The sequence below is a fragment of the Ambystoma mexicanum genome, chromosome 6q (genome assembly GCF_040938575.1).
Source record: "Ambystoma mexicanum isolate Mex_15411 chromosome 6q, UKY_AmexF1_1, whole genome shotgun sequence".
Lineage (NCBI taxonomy): Eukaryota > Metazoa > Chordata > Amphibia > Caudata > Ambystomatidae > Ambystoma > Ambystoma mexicanum.
The window spans coordinates 1364483857-1364505870 of NC_090937.1; the positions used below are offsets into that span (position 1 = coordinate 1364483857).

The window sequence follows — 22014 nt, forward strand, 5'->3', positions numbered from 1 at the left end:
AAAGTTTGTCTTACATCAAGCAAGGGGGCCCTACCTAAACAGATCTTTTATCACAACAACTATAGAAATTCATTTCAGAGATCAGAGAATAGTATTCTACTCTGTTGTTGGTGATTTGACTTCTAATTCTTCATGATATGTTTCAAAAGAAGAATACATATTCAAATGCTTTTCCCAAATCATTTTTCATCAGTATTATGCACTTTCAGGAACACTTTGCCACTAATTTGGTATTATAGTATTGCAGACGTGTCCAATTGATGGAACATGTCCAATGTGGGTCATGTCAGATGTAATGCGTGTAGGCCAGAGATGTCGCCCACGCATGGCATGTGCTTGCTCATGTGGTGACAGATGCCCAAAGGTAGTGAGAAGTGCTTGCCCTGTGACTTAAGAGCCAAGTTGACGCTTACTGGTAACTGTTGATTTTAGTTTGCAATACAATTTGCGACTGGTTGTTAGATTAGAGGTAAATGGGATGTGTCGTTGAAGTTGGGTATTGACAAAGTGTTCAATGATTCTAGCGAGGTAAGGCAGGATAGAGATGGGGCAGTAATTTTCAGGGAGCATGGGGTCAAGTGATGGTTTTTTAAGCAGGGTGTGTTGAACCAGAAGAAGGTCTCGGACGATTAGAGATAATTTTCAAGGCATTTTATCAAAATAAAAGAATCAAAATGCCTATGAATCTTATCCATATGAGGGGAGATCCGTCCCTAATAAAACAAAAACAAAGGGTGCCCTTTAAAGTCCAAAATAAAGTTATTCAGTCCGAATCCTATCCACTTCAGAACAAAACATTTTACTAAAAGGGAAAGGCAAGGCCATTGTACAATAACCTCAGCAGGGCATCTGCCTGGCCCAATATATACTTGGTTCTTTCTTGGGTTTCATAGTTCCTTTTTCCACAACAGTATATTTTTCACAGCCTGTGTATCAAGGGGTGGGTTTCACCCTTTCCTATTGTCCCTAGTCGAACTCTATAATGACACACTGGAACAAGCTCTAAACCAAATAGCACCACTTAAATTAAGAAAGGCTAAACCAACTGCCCACCTGAACAAATGGTTCTCTACAGAATTAAAAGTACTTCGTAATATCAAAAGAACTTCTGAAGCCAGCTGGAGAAAAGCCCATTCTCTCTCCACTAAAGAAAGCTTCTCCACTGCAGCAGCCACCTACAAAGCTGCTATTAAGAACGCCAAAAAAGAAATTTTCAACACAAGAATTTACAATGCCAAATCAGGTACGAAAGTGTTATTCTCAAGAGAATTGGAATCACCTGTGCCCACAACTGATGACTGCATAAAGGACAAAGCCTGGTGTAATAACATCCAACAAGCTCTCTCAAACAAAATAGCTCTCTTACAAGCCAAAATTGAATCTAAAAAAGCTAACCTCGCCAACAAGACCACTCTAGCAATAAACATACATCCCCCCGACCCGACTGCCCCCCCCTTCGATTTGTCACCAGTCACAGAGGACGAAGTAGTCAACATAATTGCGAGCCTAAAACCCTCCAATTGTCAAGACAACTAGGCTAAGGACCTAGCTCCTTTCATCACCACCTTGATCAATTCATCATTTAAGAACTCATCTGTCCCCAACAACCTTAAAGAGGCGTGGGTCCTACCACTTCTCAAGGAACCCTACCTAGACCTCAATATACCAACTAACTACAGACCCATTACAACTGTCCCTTTTTTCTGAAAATACTAGACAGAGTGGCATACCTCCAAATACAACAACATTTGGAAGACAAGCTCCTAGGCCTGCGACAATCTGGCTTTAGACCCAGGCATGGGACTGAAACAGCCATCCTGACCTAAAAATCCAAATGGATGAAGCTAAGGACAAGGGCAATCTGGCCATCTTGATCTTGTTGAATCTGTCTGCAGCCTTCAACATGGTTGACCATCAAATTCTGACCAAACACCTCTCCTCGGCTGCCACATTCTCCCAGAATGCCACCAACTGGATTCGGTTCTTCCTGTCCGACAGAAAGACCAGGTCTTCGCCCCTTCTGCTGCGGCCGACCCCGTACCAATCCAATGTGCAGTCCCCCAAGGATCTTGTATTTCCCCTACGCTTTATGACATCTTTACCAAGCTCCTCTTTGACCGCCTTGACCACCTAGGTGTCACATACACAAACTATGCTGACGATACCCAGGTCCTCATTACGCTCACCGGGTGTTATGAGAAAGATGTTGCAAAACTTAATGTAATCTACCATGAAATCCAAGCATGGATGGCTACCCATAGCTGTTGCTTAAATGACGACAAGACGGAACTGCTTATTGTCGGTTCCCAGGCCTGTCTTAACAAACTCGACCCCAAGTACCAATCCTTTACCATTGATGGCAACATCATAAAAGTCTCAAAAGAAGTCAAAACGCTGGGCGTGTATTTCGACTCCACACTCTCGCTCAAAAAACAAATAAACGCCACTATCTCATCCACTGCCTATACTAATAAACTCATCAATGCCTGTAAACCATTCTTATGCACCAACAGCTGCCTCACATTGGCGAGGGCTCTGATACTGTCTAGATTGGATTATTGTAACACACGCTTCCTGGGCTCCACTTATCACAACCTGAACACAATACAGGTTCTACAGAACAACGCCCGCAGATGTGCCCCTAATCTTCCCTGCAAGGCCCACATTTGCACCATCAGAAAGGAAGTTCATTGGCTCCCTATCTGTGACAGAATCAAACTACACTCACTCGTTATTACACATAAATGTGTCTCCTTGACAGCCCCACGTTACTTATCAGATAAATTCACCAGACAAAGCTCATCTAGACCAACCAGATCCCCATATCTGCACCAACTAAACATTCCGAAGTTTAACCTGAAAACAGCAGGGGGAGAAAGTTTCCCTGTGTTAGCAGCGAAATTCTGGAATGCACTTCCCATGGAAACTAGAGCCGACGCCTCGTTCTGGTCGTTCAGAGCCAAGGTGAAGGCTCTGTTCACGACTCAGCAATAGCCTGCTATCTGCACTCAGCAAATCCTCTCACCCTGCTATTCTGTGTTATCTATAGCCGCGGACCATTCTGTAACCCGGTCCATTTTGTATCTATTGATGCTCTCTACTGTCACGGACCATATTGTAACCTGGTCCCTCATGCTATTTATTGTATTTTATCGTCTTCTGCTATCTATTACATGTGCAACCTTCTGTAACCAATGTTGCTTTATAAGTCTAATCCGCCCATGTACCCCAGGGTTTGGCTGCACTACGCAAATAAACAAACAAAGAAGACTGTCTCTTGATGTGAACATTACCATTCCTCCAGGAATTCTTGCAAACAAACAAAAAACACGTCCTACTTTGAGGCATTGGCTTTTCTCCAAAGCCCTGTTATTCTTATACAAGTTATTTTCTTTCATCCAAGTTGTTTCATATAGGGTGGCTGTCCTCGTTGCCCTATCAGAGTTCTGTACCTTTTGTTGTTTTGTCAGCCTTACCTGAAAGCGTTCATATCTCTTCACCAATCCCCCCATTTTATAGGGTAATTGAACACTCAGGTTTCTCAGGCTCACATAACCTTCATAGCTTTCCCAGCTGTTATTACAGTGTTTGCATTTTTATCAATCCCCCTTTCATAGTGTATTTGCACACTTCCTGTAACCTGATAGCTTTCCCAACGGTTATTCACAATGTTCATATTTTTATCACTCCCCCTTTCATAAGGTATCTGCACACTCTGGTTTCTCAAGCTTCCATAACCTTGATAGATTTTCCAGCTGTTATTCATACTGTTCGTACATTGTAACAATATGCTTTCCGTCAGGTTTCTCAGGCTCCCGTAACTTTGTTGGCTTTTCCTGTGGCTACTTGTCTCTGTAACTATGTTCCGATGTGTGCATATCCTAGGGACTCTGGCTGCCTCATATCATCTGGTATCAGTGTCCATTACTAACCGGCCCACCACCGCTCATTCGTGGTCATGCCACCAGATGAGACGTGGGCATTCCTGTCTCTGCTCCATCTCCGACCTCGGCTCCTCGGTCAGGTGGAATGCCAACCCTCAGGTGCTCGGCTCACAGCTTACTCACCCTCATCACTGGCTCCATGGCCCAGCGTGGCTCCACCCCTCTAGGACGTCAATGATGCGGAGACTCACCTCTGTGCAGCAGTTTTTTCCTCCGTAGGAGATTCCTCTCGTATACACATCACAGGAATAAACAGAATGCTGTCCTTAATCGCTGACCATGGTATTTCATGCTGTGTTCAGCATTGCCTGTAGCCAATACATATAAAGTAGAATCTTTGTAGAATATAGTTGCAGGAGATATTCACTTTTCCACATCCATATAGTTAAAAAGACCTCTTGGTCCCTTTAGAAACGCTGTTGCTTCCCAAGTCGTGTTGTTTCATTACGAATTGGACCTTTAGCCCATCAGCGGTCTAGTGATCCTTCCAAGATGGCGCCCCTGTGAGGCACATGACGCAGAGTGAAAAAAGGAGGCTGATTACAGCTGCATCTCAATGCAAGTGATTATTGCCAACGCCATGTATGTCAATAACCATTGTTAATCCTCCTGTCCAGTGCCTCTTCTATTCCAGCTATTCCCGTTTCTTCTCTTATGTAATCTTCCCACTCTGCTGCTGAGATTCATTCGAGACTCTGCATATGAATTCTTGTTCCTTGCCATCCAACTCGTCGTCTTCCTGCTACTGCCATTTTTCAATTCGCCACTCTGCTTCAGTACATCGACCCGTTGTGGAATTGACCTAGCTCCCCCCCTGTTGCTCAGAGTCCAGGATCTCCGGAATACCTTGCCTCTGTCTGGATCTTTGCTCAGTCTTCTGGAAGCTACCTTCTACCAGCAGTGGCAAGTTTTATTTTAGGCGTGGCCCTTTCCCTCGTGCGTCTAGCGCCCCCCAGTCTCTTCCTCCTTTTCTGTGCCTATTGGGAAACTGCAGCAAGAACCGGACCGCTTGAAGCCATTCTCTGCCTTCTGTTTGAAGACCAAGCTAGGTGGTAAGTGGGCTATTCCGTTATATAATTGTCAATATAGCTGACACATATATGCAGACAAGGTGGCTTGGACTGGCAGTTCCGCTCTGTAATGAGAGTCCTTGTCCCTAAGAGGGCAGTCCCGCCCAGTGAGGGCCCACTTGCCCAGACCCCTATGGAGGGTGTTGCATGGATTGGCTCACTTCCCTAGCTTCAAAGGGGGTGGCTCACCTCTGGGGATTGTCCAGATTTGTCACAGGGGGTGAGATTCATCCAGTTTTGAGTGCAGAGGGGATAGTGCCATGTGAGAGACAGGAGTTGATGAAGTTGAACCAGTGGGCAGTGAAGGTGGTGATGTCATTGGACGTGGCTTGAGGTTGGCATGTAGCATCTAGGAATTGTACAGGTTCTGATACTATGGATTTGGGGCCCTGGTCCTGGAAGTGAGAGTTGAAGAACTTACATTCTTAAATGTCATATATTACTGTATCAATATACCCAATATTATCCATTTCCCGGGCATGAGGCCATCCCAAGGGTTCCTTTTTCCAACCATTGCGTGGATGGAATACCGTCCTCTGGTAGCTCATTATAGCGAGCATCACCCCAACCCGTTTTCTGGTACTCTGACTGAACAACCCAAAAGGAAAGAAAAGTCTGTTCTTTCACAACTCTTCAAAGGAGAGCAAAAAGGTGTATGGTTATCCCTTACCGGGTAATGCCACGAAGCTAGAGAAGTAGTACTAACACCCAGTGAGATGGCAATAGAGACTTTATCAAAGCAGCTAGTGAATACCCAGATCAAGACAGAGAAGCATCAAGCAGGTGCCTTTGATGAAATCAAACCTACTGTGATTATCCTGCCAAGGCATACGCAGTTGCCCCACGCCATCTTCTAAAGGTATATACTAGAAGGGGATCCCGGGGCATGACTTCGGCAGCAATGTGGTGAGTAAAGAAATGGCACAGGAACCTTACACCACACTGCAGAGCATCTTGGCTACACACACATTTCTGGCAGATGAAGTTTTTCCATTCTGAGCTGTTGCAGGGAATTTATTAATCAACAGCAATTACCAGGAGGGAAGAGATAAGCATACAGGCGCCACAATGCCCCTGGGCTGCTTTGTGCGCTATATAATTGTAAAGAAATAATTAGAAAAATACACTGTGGACAAACTGTAGCAGGGGAAGTCAACCACATAGACAGACACACACACACAGAACCGTAGCATGACCAATCACGACCAGAAAGTGGAAGGGATAGAAGGGAGCACCAATCAGGCACCTTATTGGCTATTAGTACCCGGCACGCTCTGTCCACTGGAAATATACTACATCTGGATTAGCTCTTTTCTGAGCCATACCACACAGTATTCCCGTGGACGTACGAGCATGCTGGCTTTTGTTCTCGGCGGGGGCGTGGCAGCCCTTTAGCCAATGACGAGGCTCGAAACGGGGCAATCCCCGCTCCGAGCCTCCCCAAGGCTGGAGGCTGCCTTCGTCCCACGCCGTGGACTCGGGTAAGTATTTTTTTCCCGCCACCCCCATCCCCTGCAAACTATCCCGTCCCTTCCCTCCCAACCCCATTTACCTTCTTTTTTCTTTCTCGGGAGCGAACGCGCTGAAAACACTTCTGTTCCCAACACGTCTGCTCCCGATGGCTGCCATGGAAAGGGAAAACGGACAATGTTTTCCCTTTCCTGGTGGCCATTTTATTTGATTATTATTATTATTTTTTTTTAAACGCGGCAGCGTTTCGGAACAGAAAGAAATGCCACTAGTACCCCGGTCTAACGGGCCGGGGTACTAATGGCTATAAGACCCTCGGTGGCGGGCCAATACCGCCCACGGTAATGCCCCTGGGGCTTCGTTAAGGCCCTCGCTACGCTCAGCCCTGTAACTACAGCCCCAGGGGCATTACCTGGGGCGGTACTGGCCCGCCGCCTCGGGTCTTATTGCCACGAGAAGGATAATCAAGAAAACTATAAAATGCTGCAGTTCTCTGCAGGTCGTGCATCAGACAGTGCTACTGGCCTGGAAACAGAGAGAGCACAGAAGGACCCCAAGTGAGAGCACTAGAGAGAACGTTTTCCAGGGAGAAAGCCAAGAGCCTGCTGAGGACTACATCTCAGACCATGGGAAAGACCAGACCACAAGAGAGTTTAAAGCCTGTTGGAGGCTTTACTTCAGCAATTGAGAAAGGCCAGCCTGGGAGGGAGACCATCTCTCACTCACCACAGCGACTGGTGAGTGAGAATATCTGAGTCTTACATGCACCCTCAGGCTAGATGGGGGGCACACTAAGTACTTGCTTGTAGGCAAAGTCAAGAGTGAGTTGGGCCCTATAACCCCAAAATTGCATATTTGAGCTAAGAAGCTAGCCATATCCCTAAAACGGTCCAATAGATCACGGAATCTTGGAAGGGCTGGTAGTCCCTGAGGTTCTTGCTCTATTTTGAGTAAGTCTGTCTTAGTATGCTTAGTTCAGTTATACTTATTATGCATTAGTTGGAAAAAAACAGCGCCCTATAGGTATTATACCACCCATCCTGACCAAGGTAATAAAGCTTGTTGAACAACACATTGGTAAGCCAGTAAAATAGCTCAGCAGGTTGAGCGATCGCTGCTGCGCTCTGAGCTTGATCTGCAAGTTGCCTCTTCGAATCCCGGTAAGGCATAGCTCTCAACCATTTGTCTCGCAAAGGCGGGTGAAATCACCCGATTTTGTTTCTGGCGGGTGAGACGCCCATTGGAATGAATTGGCGTGCAAAAGCGGGTGATTTGAGAGGTATGGTAAGGCCAACTCAGCCTTTCATCCTTCCAAGATCGATATGAGTACCAATTTCTGTTGGGTGATATTGTATGTAAATACATTCTCTGTAAGGCGCTTTGGCGAAAGCGCTATATAAAAAACATACACACACACATTTGTAATGCAGCTGTTCTATTGATCTTACTTTACAATATGCATTCCCCTGTACTTCCCTTTGTAACCTGTCTCAGCAAAGGATGGTACGAAACGCATTTTAGACTTAAACATCTTTAGTTTCCTCTGTAATCAGAACGTAAAATTACACATTTCATGTAATGACAAGGGCACTAACAGAGCAATTCTAGCAGGTTCCAGGGTCTACTCTGTCTACATTTCAATATTTTATCTCTATTTTATACATCTTTTGAAAAACATCCCTAACTTACTCTCTGCCTGGGACATCCAAAACAACCAGAGAGGTCAATGGGAAGGAGCCAGCACACAGCGGAGGGAAGTGTGTGCTCCAATCAAGCAGAGTGCCCAGCATCACTCACGCCTTCTAAGATGTCTACTGTTTTTGAACAAACAGATCTGTGTTTTCTATCCATTCAAAAGCAATGGAGTGGCAGAAATGATCTTCTTCTCGATGTCAGTGATTCATGTGGGGTCCTCGAGACAGTCAGGCGAATCTCACCAGAAAACATGTCTTTTTCAACAGGTTTATAATCTTAATCTGTAGCTCTCCGCATATCTTCTAGAAGATAAGCATGCAAGTCATGTCAGATCTTGACACCGAAATAAAGGAAGCTAAGCCAGGACACGCATGGACAGGTTGAAGCCCTCCGCCTACATCCAGGAAAAACAGAGTGCCCAACATCTATACTTTATATAATCATTTATTGTTTTATAATTGATTATCTATGCCCCTGCCTCCCTCCTCCCTCGCCTGTTCCTCTGCCCGGCAGCCCCTAGGCTAAGGGCCCCAGGCAAAGGGTGTCTCCTATTGGTGTCTGCAAGTGTCCGCTGGGGACGCCAGCTGCCAGCCACCTTCCTTCTGACTTCCTTCTTACCCCCCTTCCACTCACAAGCGGTTATTCCTCTGCAGTTAAATTCTGCATAATCCACTTGCCTTTTTGCTCCGCATTGTTGAAACCTAGGCTTTTTCTCTCTCTTTAGGATTCTCAAATTTAGGTGGCGTGCACTGGTTTCTTTAATTTTGCTTGTATCTGCACCACTAAAACTGCACTGTGAAACCTAGGCTTTTTCTCCCTCTTTAGTATTCTCAAATTTAGGTGGCGTGCACTGGTTTCTTTAATTGTGCTTGTATCTGCACCACTAAAACTGCACTGTGAAACCATGGCTTTCTCTCCCTCTTTAGGATTCTCAAACTTAGGTTTGTCTTCTCATATGTCCTGTGATTTTCTGAGCTCACTCACTGAGCACCGTCCTCTTGTCCCATAGCTCTACTCACCTGCCTCTTGCTGTCTTGTCTGTCCACCCCTGAGACACTCCTCTCCCACCTACTCTATGGTGCTCTCTGTCTCCCCCATCTTTTCTAACTGCTTCTCTATTGACTATCCTGCACTCCTCACTAAGTCTGGTAGGAAGAAGTTTAAAAAAGGACATCCTGGTCTCCAACCCAGGCCTCCCTATCGCCGGCACCTACACCAGTGCTTCCTCCAAGGAAACTCTCACCGACATCCTCTGTCGTTCCTTCACCAGATCTATGGACCCCTCATATGGTCTCTGTGCTCACTCCTTTCTCCTCCTCTCCCATTATTGGCGGCACCCGCTGGGACGCCCTCCTGCCCTCCTTCCTATCCTCTAAGGTCATCATTAATGCCTACTCTAATGGGACCATCTTGGTCCAAGGCCCACAGGCCAACCTGCATCTCTTTGATAGACGCTTTCCGCGCCTTATCAACTTCCTTTCCTCTCCTGCTGTCCCCCTTTCTTCGGTTACCTTGCCTTCCTCCTCCCTCTCCGCCCCCTCCCAGGCGCTTTCTAATCTTCCGCAGGGTGTACCTCTGATTTGTACCCCTCCCCGGAAGTCTTTCAAGGGTGGCAACCTTCTCCACATTGCCACTCTTAACTCCCGCTCCGCTGTCAAACACTCCTCTGATATCTGCCGCCTCCTTGAAGAACTTGACCTTGACGTCCTCGGTCTCACCGAGACATTGTTTATGGCCAGCTCTGTCACCAGCTTTGATACGCTCCTACCTGATAGCTACAAGATCCTCTCCGTGCCCAGGCTCAACCGGGCTGGTGGGGGTGTAGCCCTTATCTTCCCTGAGTGGATTCCTGCCTCTGTCACTCATACGCAGGCCTACTCCTCCTTTGAATGCCTAGTCTGCAGTCTCTCTCTCTCCCCTAGCCATTCCCTTACTGTGGCTACCAGCTATCGGCCACCTGGTCAGATTTCTTCCTTCCTCTCTGAGTGGGCTGACCTCTCCTCCTCACTCCTGGCCTCAACCACTCCTTCTTGGAGACTTCGACATCCACCTGGATGCCTCCTATCCTCCCTCTGGACTCTTTCGCGACCTCTGAGACTCTCTCTCACTCACCATTCTACCCTCCGGCTTGACTCACTCTGCAGGGCACACTCTCGATGTTCTGATCTCTTCAGACCTTCCCCTCTCTGTCCCTCTCTCCACTCCTCTCTCCTGGAGTGATCACGTTCTCCTATCCTCCCACCTCACCCTCCCTAACCCACAGGTCAGGCCACCTCCCTCACTGCCACCCACCTTCTCGGTCATCCGACCCATAAAGCGCATGTCAGTTGAGGCTTTTGCCTCCACCTTCTCACCCCCTCCTCACCCTCTGGCTGACTCTCACCCTGACACAGCCCTCTCCACGCTCCACTTGTCCATATCTGATACTCTAGATATCCTTGCCCCTGTCATGAGAATCCGCCTGAAGCCCAAAGCCAAGTGCAACTCCTGGTATGACTCAGACTTCGTCACCCTAAAACGCAAGTGCAGGGTGGCCGAGAGGAAATGGCGTGCTTCAGGTACGTCCTCTGACAAACTGGCCTGCCGCCTGCTGCAAAGGCAATACCGGCTCTCTGTCCTCACCAAAAAGAGAGCTCATATCCAATCCCGCGTCTCGGTGTCATCAAACAACCCGGCGGAACTCTTTAAAATCTGCAAGGAACTGGCCAATCCTGCTGCAGTCTCTACCTCTCCTGTCCCTTCCCAGGCCCTCTGCACGGCACTGGCTTCCCATTTCACTTTTAAAACTCAGGACATCCTGTCCTCACTCTCCTCCTCTTGCCTCCCTCCCGCTATTCCCAGCTCTTCCTCTGGCCCTTCTGCAGCCACCCCTCCTCCCTTCTTCTCTGCCTTTCCCCTTTTCTCTGCAGATGAGGTTTCTAGACAAGTCCGTTCTATGAAAGTCTCGTCGAAACAGGTTCACCCCTGTACCTCCAAAACTATCAAGGACCACATTGACTCCTTGGCTCCTGCCCTGGCTGATTTCGGCAATCACTCCTTCGCCACTGGAGTGTTCCCTCCCCCCCCTGAAGCACTCCCTCGTGCACCCTCTTCTAAAGAAACCCTCTGCCGACCCCACCTGCCTGGCTATCGCCCAATTTCCATCACTCCCTTCTTGGACAAGCTCCTGGAGAAACTGGCCATCTCCCAGCTCAATATCCACACTGAAGCTGTTGGCTGTCTTCATGGCCATCAGTCTGGCTTCAGAGCTGCCAGAAGCACGAAAACTGCTCTCATGAACATCCGTGAAGACCTGCTCACCAACCTCGACTCTAACACCCCTTGCGTTCTCATCTTGTTTGATCTCTCTTCTGCCTTTGACACTGCCAACCATCCCATCCTGCTCAACCGTCTCTGTGATAACCTGGGTATCACTGGTCATGCTCTGGCGTGGCTGACTTCTTTCCTCTCCAACCGACCCTCCCAGGTACAACTTGGGTCCTTCCTCTCTGACATCTTTTTCTCTACCTGTGGTGTCCACCAAGGAACTAACCTTTCCCCCTGGCTGTTCAATCAATACCTGGCACTCCTTGCCCACTGCATTGCCTTTCTCTGTCCCAACTTTCAGTGCTATGCGGATGATACCCAGCTCATTTTCAGGCTACCCTCAGCCTCTGACTCTCCTTCTCTCATCCCTGACTGTCTGTCTGCCATCCAGGAGTGGTGTACCGCCAACGACCTCTGCCTTAATGCCAACCAGACTGAGATTCTACTCATCGGCACACCCACTCCCTCCTTCCCTGCAGCTCTCTGGCCGGCCTCCCTTGGCCCTCTTCCTACTCCCACCTACAAGGCAAAAAACATCGGGGTCATCTTCGACTCTGCACTCTCCTTCTCCCCTCACATCTCGGATGTCTCCAAGAAGTCACACTACCAGCTGCACCTCCTTAGAGGTATTCTTCCTTTCCTCTCCTTCCCCCAGAAGCTCACTGTCTCCAGAGCCCTGGTCCTCTCTAGGCTAGACTATTGTAACAGCCACTATCTAAATCTGCCTGCCTCTACTCTCCGCCCTCTGCAACTTATCCAGAACGGGACTGCGAGACTTGTCCTTGGCCTCAAGCCCAGGGATAGTATCTCTCCAGGACTGAAATCGCTGCACTGGCTCCCAGTGGCTGCGAGGATTAAGTTTAAAACTCTCTGCATTGTACACAAGGCTTTCTTGGGTCTGGGGCCGCAATACCTTCAACTCTCTCTTCCTAAATATCTTCCTTCTCGAGCTCTTCGGTCATCCTCCTCCAACTCCCTCAGGGTTAGTCGCTTCTCCAAGAAACGAGTTGGTTGCAGATCACTCTCTTCGGCAGGGGCCTCTCTCTGGAACAGCCTTCCTGCCTCCCTGAAACTTGAGGAGAACCAGCTCCGGTTCCAGAAGCACCTCAAAACCTTCCTCTTTGCTTCTGCTTTCTCTCCCCCTCTCCCCTGCTGAATTCCTGACCGATCTGCACTGGTTACCTGGCCACCCTTCGGATCCCAGGTCCAGCTAATTACCCACCTGCACTGCCTCCCTGGCAACCCATGCACCTTGGGACCGCTGTTCTGTATCCCTACAGTCTCCTGCCAGCACTTATGTCTGCACTTCCTTGCACTTGACACCAGCTGGCCATCTTATTTATTCTACGTTTTCCATGTAGTGCACTTTTCCCCTATCCCCCCACCCGCACTTTTCACTTTTTCCTTCTTCCCCCCTTCCCATGCACTTGCGCGATCTGAATGAACCTGGCCTAGTAGGATCGTTGTCTGTTTCCCCTTAGTCCCCCCCCCTTTGCCTCGTCGCGCCTTGAAACACTTGTGTATAGGCGCGTTATAAATGCCATATCATATCATATCTATAAAATATTTGGCTATTGGCCTATGACAAAATCTTAAGACATTTCCAAAGCCTAGTAGTTTGCATTGGTTGTCAGACGGACGAGTGAACTCTGTTAACAGCACTAGTCCTAAGCCTTTTAGGGTGAGCACAGACAAACCAATCCCAAAACCTACAGACACACGCCTCACCCCTCCACCCCCACCCCCAATCTTTTCCAATAACATTTCCAAAATCCTGGGGAGGAAATATTTATCTTAAAAGTTGGTAGTGGAAGGCCAGTGTGGATCAACTCCAGCGAGAACACATACCTCCATTCTACATTTTTATTACTGTATCCAAATACCGATTCATCTCTTTTCACTCACATCACGTATACATATTAGGAACCTCACACTATTGGGGCGCATAGAGTACTGTGACGAAGCCCCACGTTACTAAAACTATGCGTCACCCTGTAAAAAGTCCCGGGAATGCTCCAGCACTCATTCCAAGGGTATCAGGTAATTTATCCCCATATATATGGTCGCCGTAAATAATATCACCGGGAAAAGGTTGCAGCGATATTATATGGGTGACCATATATATGGGGACAGGGGCAAAAAACAAAAACAAAAAAAAAAACATGTGTGGGTTGCGGGGGTGTCCCCCGCATGTTCCATGCAATAATGTCGCCACAAAAAACGGCAATTTTTCCGCAATATTTTTGCATGGCGAGATTTTTGTGGCATCATTATTACATGGAACCATTCCAAGGGACCAACATAGACGGGAATGATTGTGTAGATCTGAGAAGCGTGGAATGCAAGGCAAGATTCTGTGGGGTGACTTTACGACCCTCACAACTCACATTACAGCTTGTGAGTCCTATGGGAACCCGAAATGGGGAACACCTGAAAGGTTCCCATGACTGCGAATCATGCAGACCGTCCAAGTTACTGCATGCTTACCACATGCGGGAAGGGTCGCTCTCTCTGCCCCGCCAGGTATGTGATGGGGCCCATCATGTTGGCTGCAATATTTCATTCTTGCAAAGTCTGGAGATGGGAAACATTGTTACGTTGTGAGATGATGGATAGATCGATTACCTGTCTGATCCATTCCAAGCACATTCAAACTTGTCAAAAATGCAGTCGTTTTCGTAGAGGGAACAGAGCTTACTCCGAAGGTAATCGTGAACCTGTTGACAGAAAACAGAATGCTATGTTAGGAGCAGTAACGGCAGGTTTGGCCGCAGAAGAATTGGTCGAATCTGAGTTCATCCAGTTTCTTTTACGAGTTTTGCCGCTAATATATGTGATGGGTGGGTTTAGGTGAATATCTAATGTGGGTGGGCTATGAGGAGGAGCTGCGGGGGGCGGGGTGGGGGAGGGTGTCCCCCGCATAAAATTGCAGCAAAGTAATGAAAAAAACAATTCGATGAACTCGTTTTTCGAAGAAAAAAAACCCCGGATAACATAGAAGCTTAGGTGCTACTAATTGCATCAGTATGGCCCGTAAAAACATGATCATCGTCCCGTCCCACCTCTTACGTACACGGTGTCTGTGAGCCACCTGGCATAAGCACTAAACACATAGGGGAAAGGGGGCCAAACACAGGGCTACAGGTTGCGATTTTCATTGTTTTGCACGTGGCGTAGAGTCACGGATCGGGAAAGACATTCCTGCTTTGCAATCTTGCTCTGACAGCAAACAAGTGTGCTTTTACACCACCATGACATTTTCATGCTGGAGCAAAGCCCGCCAACTGCAGTTTTAGGCCAAACCCACAATTACACTTACCACACCTCCCCAATGTAGCACCCCTGATAGATGTTAGAGAACCAAGTGAGACTAAAAGAACTCTGACACCTATATGTCAGGGTTTTCCCGAAACCCTTCATTAAACGCTACGGTACATAACTATTCGAGAAGGGTTGGGATTTCCCACACAAGAGTCCATATCTTTCGCTCTGGAAGGACTATACACACAGGAATGCTAGCATTGATCATGGGAGAGACCCTACTTCTTCCAATGTTATATTCCATGAACTCCAGCCCTTAGCTGAGTCACAGCATGGATGAGAGAGTCTGGAAAACACACCAGAAATGGGATAACCAAGTTGGTGGGCTTTCCAGCGCCTAACGTTAGTTGGGAGCGAAGCCTCTTTCGCCTCCGTCACCAATGTTGCAACTTTCTGTGATTCGTATTAAGATCAAGCACACTGATATTTTTATGAATAATTGAATATGCACGACAAAGTTCCACTTCCTTGATTGGAGTACTTGGTGATCTTCATTTTTAAAGTATACTGGCAGTTTAATGTGTCAAAGGTTTTTATGAATGCTAGTCACTGGAATGGGACACGGGCGCTGGTCCCCATCTGAGAACTTAGCCATTTTCACTTTGTTTAAGGAGGTAGGATAGGTCCATTTGGATTATCGATCTATGCAACGTTGCATCACGTTTACCACCCACAGGCCAGATTAACTAAACGTTGCCTTTATTAAAAAAAAATGGAGTAGTTTATATTAATGCCATTGTGCCTGCTTACATATTAGGGAATGGAGAAAAAAGGTTTTCTCTATATCCATATTATCTTAAAATCGTTCCCGGAAAAATTAAGACAATGTTTGCTTCTTAACATGAAAAGAAAGATATATGTAGTAAACACATGTTTTATGTTAGACAGAAAATATAGTACAAAAACAATCTGATTAATGTTTGCCCTGGTGCAAACGGTTCTAGATGCTATGGAGTGAAAGAAACCCTGCTACACTCTGCATTGCCTAAGCAGCAAGACTGGTGCGAAGTGCACCTGGATCACTTCTTAGCACCTGTGCAAATGTTAGAAAATCTGTCAAGTGATGGTTGACTCAATAGATTTTTCCTAAGCGGCTTTAGTAAGATGCTATTAAACCTCTTCTGAACGACTACTATGGGGAAAGCTACTGTGCTACAGTAGGCATCGACCAACCCTGGGAACCTACTGCCTGCTCTTCACAGCTCCAAAACAGCCAGGATGCAATTCTAATATACAAATGGCCTGCTTTGCTACACAGAACTACAATCTGTTGTACATGGTGTCTCCCCTTATGAATTGTTTTACATTTCTTTTTTAAATACTCAATTGAACATTTGTATCATTATGGCTCTATAGTCTCTGCATGGATATCGCCTCAAGTTGAAATCCTGAAAGTATTCCACAATTTCATCACTCGGTCCTTGCTCAAACGGCAGTTTTGAATTTTTATTTTATTGTTTATTTATAACGCGCTTAATGACAGCAAGTGGTTTCTAAGCAGATGAACGGGATTTAAACCTGTGTTGCGCTGTGTTGTCTTGTTTCCAAGACAAACACGTTGCCCCTGAGCTATCCTTTCCTCCCGAATGTATGCCATGTAGTATTTTGATTGCTCTAATCATGATCCAATGTTTGCTTTACCTTATTTCACAATCATCAGGACGTCCATTTCATTTCTATTGGTGACAACAAAGTTTGTTGATATTTGATTAATTCAGACTGTGTATCTATTCTCACAAAAGGTCAGTTTCCCAGAATGAAAATCCCATTGCAAATGAATCAGTGAACGCGTTGCCAAATAATGGAAAATGACAGGACATGAAATTAAGAGCTCAGGTTAACGATTGCTCGTCTTAATTCAGGTTACCCTGCACAATTGCATTACACAACATTGGTTCGCACATTTTACCAACATGTCACTTCACCAGCAAAGTTTTTAATATAGGAAGCAATAGGAATTTCTAAAAGCATGCCTCTCGGTATGAACTTATGCCAGGTGCCAAAGAGGTAAAGCTGCTTGTACGCTTGCTTTACTTCTTTGCTATGGAATAGGCCAAGCATTAGTTTTAGAAAATCTTTCCTTACAGAGAGGTTGACTACAGTCTCTAAATATGTGTTCCAAACAAAATGTGTTTATATGAATCCCATCCACTCTCAGCCTTGCCTTAAAAATAATACAGCACCTTTAGACAAGACTTAAGGAGAGTAGTCTCAAGTGGTCTGCTGCCTATACCAAACTCAAGATAAGTTTTCTAATTATGAGGTCAACTGCTAGCAAGTTAACATTTCAACTTATTGATCTTCCAGCAAGCCCTACACCTTCTAACTGAAATCTACATCACACTGTTAAAACTCGGCCACACCTCCATACCTGGTATGTTTCTATAGGTTTACTCTCCATGTTCAGGTCCCATACTTTGACGGTGAGGTAATCTCTTGTAAGCATATACCGTCCACTATGGCTGAACTTCACATCTGAAACCGATGAGATGATTTCAGAAAAGAATGATCGGTTGCCGGGGTCTTCCGGTTCCTCGAAAACTGTAAAAAAGGGGGGAAATTGTGTTACAAACAAATACGTCTTCTATGCTATGATAATACATTGTGTAATAGAGTCACACTTAAAATGTTTTCAATAAACTATCCATTTACATGCCAATTGGCTGTTGGCCCCCCAAAGAGATATTGACATAAGGTGACATTTAAATGAAAAAGTGGCACCAGATTTTCTTGTACGTTTATCAGAGTATCGAAAGAGTTGAGTTATTTATGTTGATGGAGAATGCAAGGTGGAATTATAAATATCACTTGTTACACCATCCATTATGCTGTATATCAATCGAGATAAACTGGCAAAGGATAGAAGCCTCTTTCTGGCGCAAGATTCTGAAACTCCCTAACAACGTTCCAGTGGCTAGAATAAGATTTGAAGTAGCAATCCAGTCATTGACATCCATCGTCCTTTGGAAACAAATAGACTTACTTCGCAAGTTGATGAATAATGACAAAATCCCGGCTATACAAATACTTCGCTACATTCGCAATGAATAACACCATATTGAAAGCTTGGAAATACAAGTTAGAACATCGACTACAAAACGAAGATATCTCCACAGATATGCTTACTAACTGCCCTCAACATGCTAAAGTTAAGATACAGCATAACGACTGGCTCAAAACAATACAAGAGAAAACAACATACACCATGAACCTCCAATGTGCCAGTGATATCCGAGCCATCAATGAACTTCCTAGGTACCTGTCTCTCTCTCCGGATCAACATATTTGCAATTTGTTTATGAAAATTTGCTTGAACACTATCCCGACTCGGTATAGATTAGCGAAAACAAGACAACTTCCTATGTCTGACTAATGCTGTCGCTTTTGTCTGGATCAAAAAACACCAGAAACGTTACAACATATCATCATGGTCTTCCCAATACTATCACAAAAGAGATGCCTCTTTGGAGACTTCCTTAAGATCTCTGCGCAACAATTAAATGCCGATGCCAGATGGGCCATGATATTGAGGGGTCATGATAACAAACTAATATATACCATTGTGCAATTTCTTTGCCAAATCCTGGATCTTGACAAAGCACTATAGTAATGCATCGGAATTCTGTTCAAAGCTACTGGTGATGCTTCTTATGATTTTTTGTTTCTGTAGTATAGATAAAATCCAAAAATACTAATTCAATCAACATAAGTTTCATAAAATGTATGTATAAACTTCATCATTTTAAATAAAAAAAATAAAAAAAATATCACTCGAAAAGGAATGTTTGTTAATGTTTCATGAACTGCATCCTGTTTGTAGATATAGCAAAAGGGAGCATGCCACATTACACATGTTTGTTTGTTTGTATATTGATTTTGTATGGCGCGCCAAACCCAAAGGTAACAAGCCGCAACAGAGAACAGGAAAATATGAGTACTTAAAATCTTGGTTCCAGGGTAAGGTACAATATAAATATAAAACATTACATTTCGGCAAATCAGATTAAAAAGTATACATATATACAGTCAGCAAGTTACATTTCGGCAAATCAGTATAATGTGTGGGTTGCTAGACATCACCGCAACCACAAATATACAGAGCATGAAGATCAAAGAAGCTTGAAAGAACACTGAGTGATGGTACATTAGATGACATGCACACACGTAGGGTTTGCACAATGATAACATGTTTCAAAACAGTAATGAATTCTTGAGAGCCTTTGTGGAGCTGAGATCCAGAGGTTCCATGTAGGAGGAGCTGAACTCTGGACATGGACTTTATGGGAGGGAAGAGACATGAGTGGCCAGGTCTTCACATCTGTATGGTAGGGCTGGACAACTTCCATCCCTGGATTAGCTCGCTCTCTCTCTCTCCCCTCATCGGGTTTCAATTAACTTTCATCAATGATTTATATTTCATTCACTGATTATGTTCCTCAATAACAATCCACCATTCTTGATATGATTTATCAGGTATGCATGTTTATTCCTGGCCATTCCGTGTTCCAAAATTATTGCCAATGCATTTCAGACCTCCGTCCATCATCAGGGCTATCAACACTGTTATATACAAAATTATATGCAATTCAGTGACATTCCCATCATTATTCGTTCCCAATTGTTCACCAGTAAGTGGATTTCGTGAAGAAATATATTACACATACCGGGTTTGGTTGTGTTCCGTCATAGCGTTCAAACAATATAACAAATACAAAAATTACAAAAACATCCATTATAGATCATTATTAAGCATAATCTCTTTATGTGAATTCATAGTATTACAATTGGTTTCTACCGGTTTGGCTTTTTGTCCCCAGAGTATGCCTTCACCTCTGTCTGTATTATCCTTATCTAGCGCGTGCTCTGTAATTTAATTATTCATGCTTATTATTCCCATATATTTAGGCCACCATTCTTCTCTATGTACCCTCCTCTATGTACCCTCCTGCTCGACTGTGCTTATCTCTATTCTGCTATGCTCCTCAAACGCGCCAGCTGTCCAAAAGAGCTGCCTCCGCTTGTGATAGCGTTTATGAACGCTATTCATTATCGCGCGCATGCCCTATTCCGTAATACTAATCTTTTTCGCGCATGCGCGCTCACCTCAGTTACGTTAGCAAGGACAGTGATATAGTTGTACCTATGCGTAGGTAATTTCATTTCTTATACTCGTAACCTAAAGAGGATCAGAGCTACATTTAATTGCGCGACATTGGATGCAACTCGATATTCCTTTCTTGCGCGTGCGCGCGCACCAACAACTCTGGTATTAGGGTCCCACGCATGCGCTGTGGTCGCGTGTACAGTATCTTTCTTCACTTAACAAAATATTGTGTATATTTGGTGGTTGTTAGCTAACCCTGCGCTCCATGCACACAATTACTAAAGTGTGCACCAAAATGTAATTTTGTGTGATTTTCATTCATATAAAGATATATTTTAGACATGAGTTGCATGGGGGTTACCAATAGTGCCCAATGTAGATGATGCTGGACATGTCATTCATTGCAAGTACCGCCAGTGTAAGACGCACATGTCATGTATTTAGAATGCGCTCTCACTCACTTTTAATGAACCAGGACGTTTCAGTTGCCTTGACACTTACCCCCATACATAACTGGTGAATGAATGGGTATGTTGTATCTACCGCATCACATCCGAATGGCGTAGTGCACAGGACTTTGGAGCTGTCAGACAGGAGAACTCTTTCAATTCTATAAGCGTCCTTGAGCCTCCTTTGTAGATTGGCCCACATTGTCAGGCTATCTGAGGAGATGGATGCCTAATGATTACAGGAAACTTTAGACCAAGGACTCCAGCTTCCTGTTTCTGCCCTGCTTTGTTTGAGCGCGGGAGAGATTCTTTTGTGCGTGTTTGCCACATCCCTCATTAGTCAGCCGACACAGTGCTAGTGAATGTTCCAGGCCAGGGCGGATTAGCACATAACCTCGTGACCGGTGTGCAACATGGAGGCCTCTGGGGCCCGTCTCCTGCTGTCTGCATCCGATCATCGCAAACAAATGTAAATCCCTCCATCCTGCGCCATGTCAGTTCATGCCGGATGGCATTTACATGAATGCCTATGCATTCTGTCTGTTTTTTGCAAGTGCAAAAAGCAGTTGAAAACCCATGCACATTCAGGCATCTTCACCCTCAGGAAATTGCAATGCAGGCGAATTTGCTGCAACAAACACTTGGGGGCAGATCCTCCTGTCTTTAGGCGCCTTGCAGCAATGCATGAGAATCGCATGAATCCTAATGTATTGTACTCCCTCAGCCACATATGAATGAGCCCCCTTCTGCCTTGTAGCACCTCAATTCCCCAGTTATCGTAAAACGAATTGGCAGTGTCAGAGGCCACCAATAATGTACACACCACCAGACTCAGGAAGTACGATTTCAAAGGATAATCTTTTGTTTATAGCAACAACAGAGTGCCCAGACACCCTAGGGTTAGATGCGCTCTACAAATAATAAACTAAACTAAACAACAAAACAGAAAAATCAACAAAGGAATCACCAAGCGCAAACAAGACTCTCACACTAGACGTGATATCGTCTCACATCCCCAGTGTCTGGCAGGTTTTCCAGGGTGTCCTGAGCATCTCTTACTAATATGTTGCAAGTTTCCAAGTGGTCTAAAAAGCTGGCTTGTTAAAGCTTCTCAGGGGTTTCCAAACTCCGACTCGCTGAGATGTTGCGTCTATTCCACGAGCCACAGGGTTAACCCTAGAGTCCCCGCCAGGGTGAGGTGGAGCCTTGAGCCGCAGCTGCACTCTCCATAGCCCCACCTATAGCATGTTGTTGTCTGCTACACTCTATTAGTAGATCCTGGACCTCTCTGCCTCTGTCTCCCGAACTACACCTTCTCCTGCATCTCATACCACCTGGCCTGCTCCCTCCTTCCTATTCTTTCCTTCTTAAAAAGAACTATATATATATATATATTATATGCAATGCAAATATGCAAAATAAAATGAAATTCTCCAACCTACATATCGTGGGTTCACACATTTAAAGCATGCATCCATGAGGCCACCAGAAAACTGGGGATCATCAATATTAGGTGCATGTTTATGTACCAAATGTACCAATGTTATACTCATCCCCACCAAGCTCCCCAGGACAATGACATATCGCCCGTTAGGTGCCACCTCGTAGCTGGAGGCCATGAAGGGAAAATACTTATGGGGCCTCATTCTGAGGTG

At 45.4% G+C, this 22014-nt stretch overlaps 1 protein-coding gene across 4 annotated transcripts in view; it reads right to left on the bottom strand.

The window, feature by feature from the left end:
• Positions 1-22014, bottom strand: part of PPP2R2C (protein phosphatase 2 regulatory subunit Bgamma) — a 1229805-nt gene that overhangs the window by 22664 nt on the left and 1185127 nt on the right. For all 4 annotated transcript variants that reach the window (XM_069631987.1, XM_069631986.1, XM_069631988.1 and 1 more), the window contains 2 exons: positions 17178-17347; positions 14111-14202 (listed from right to left, as the gene is read on the bottom strand). In XM_069631987.1, the coding sequence (XP_069488088.1) occupies positions 14111-14202; positions 17178-17347 (262 nt within the window). The remainder of the gene's footprint in view (positions 1-14110; positions 14203-17177; positions 17348-22014) is intronic.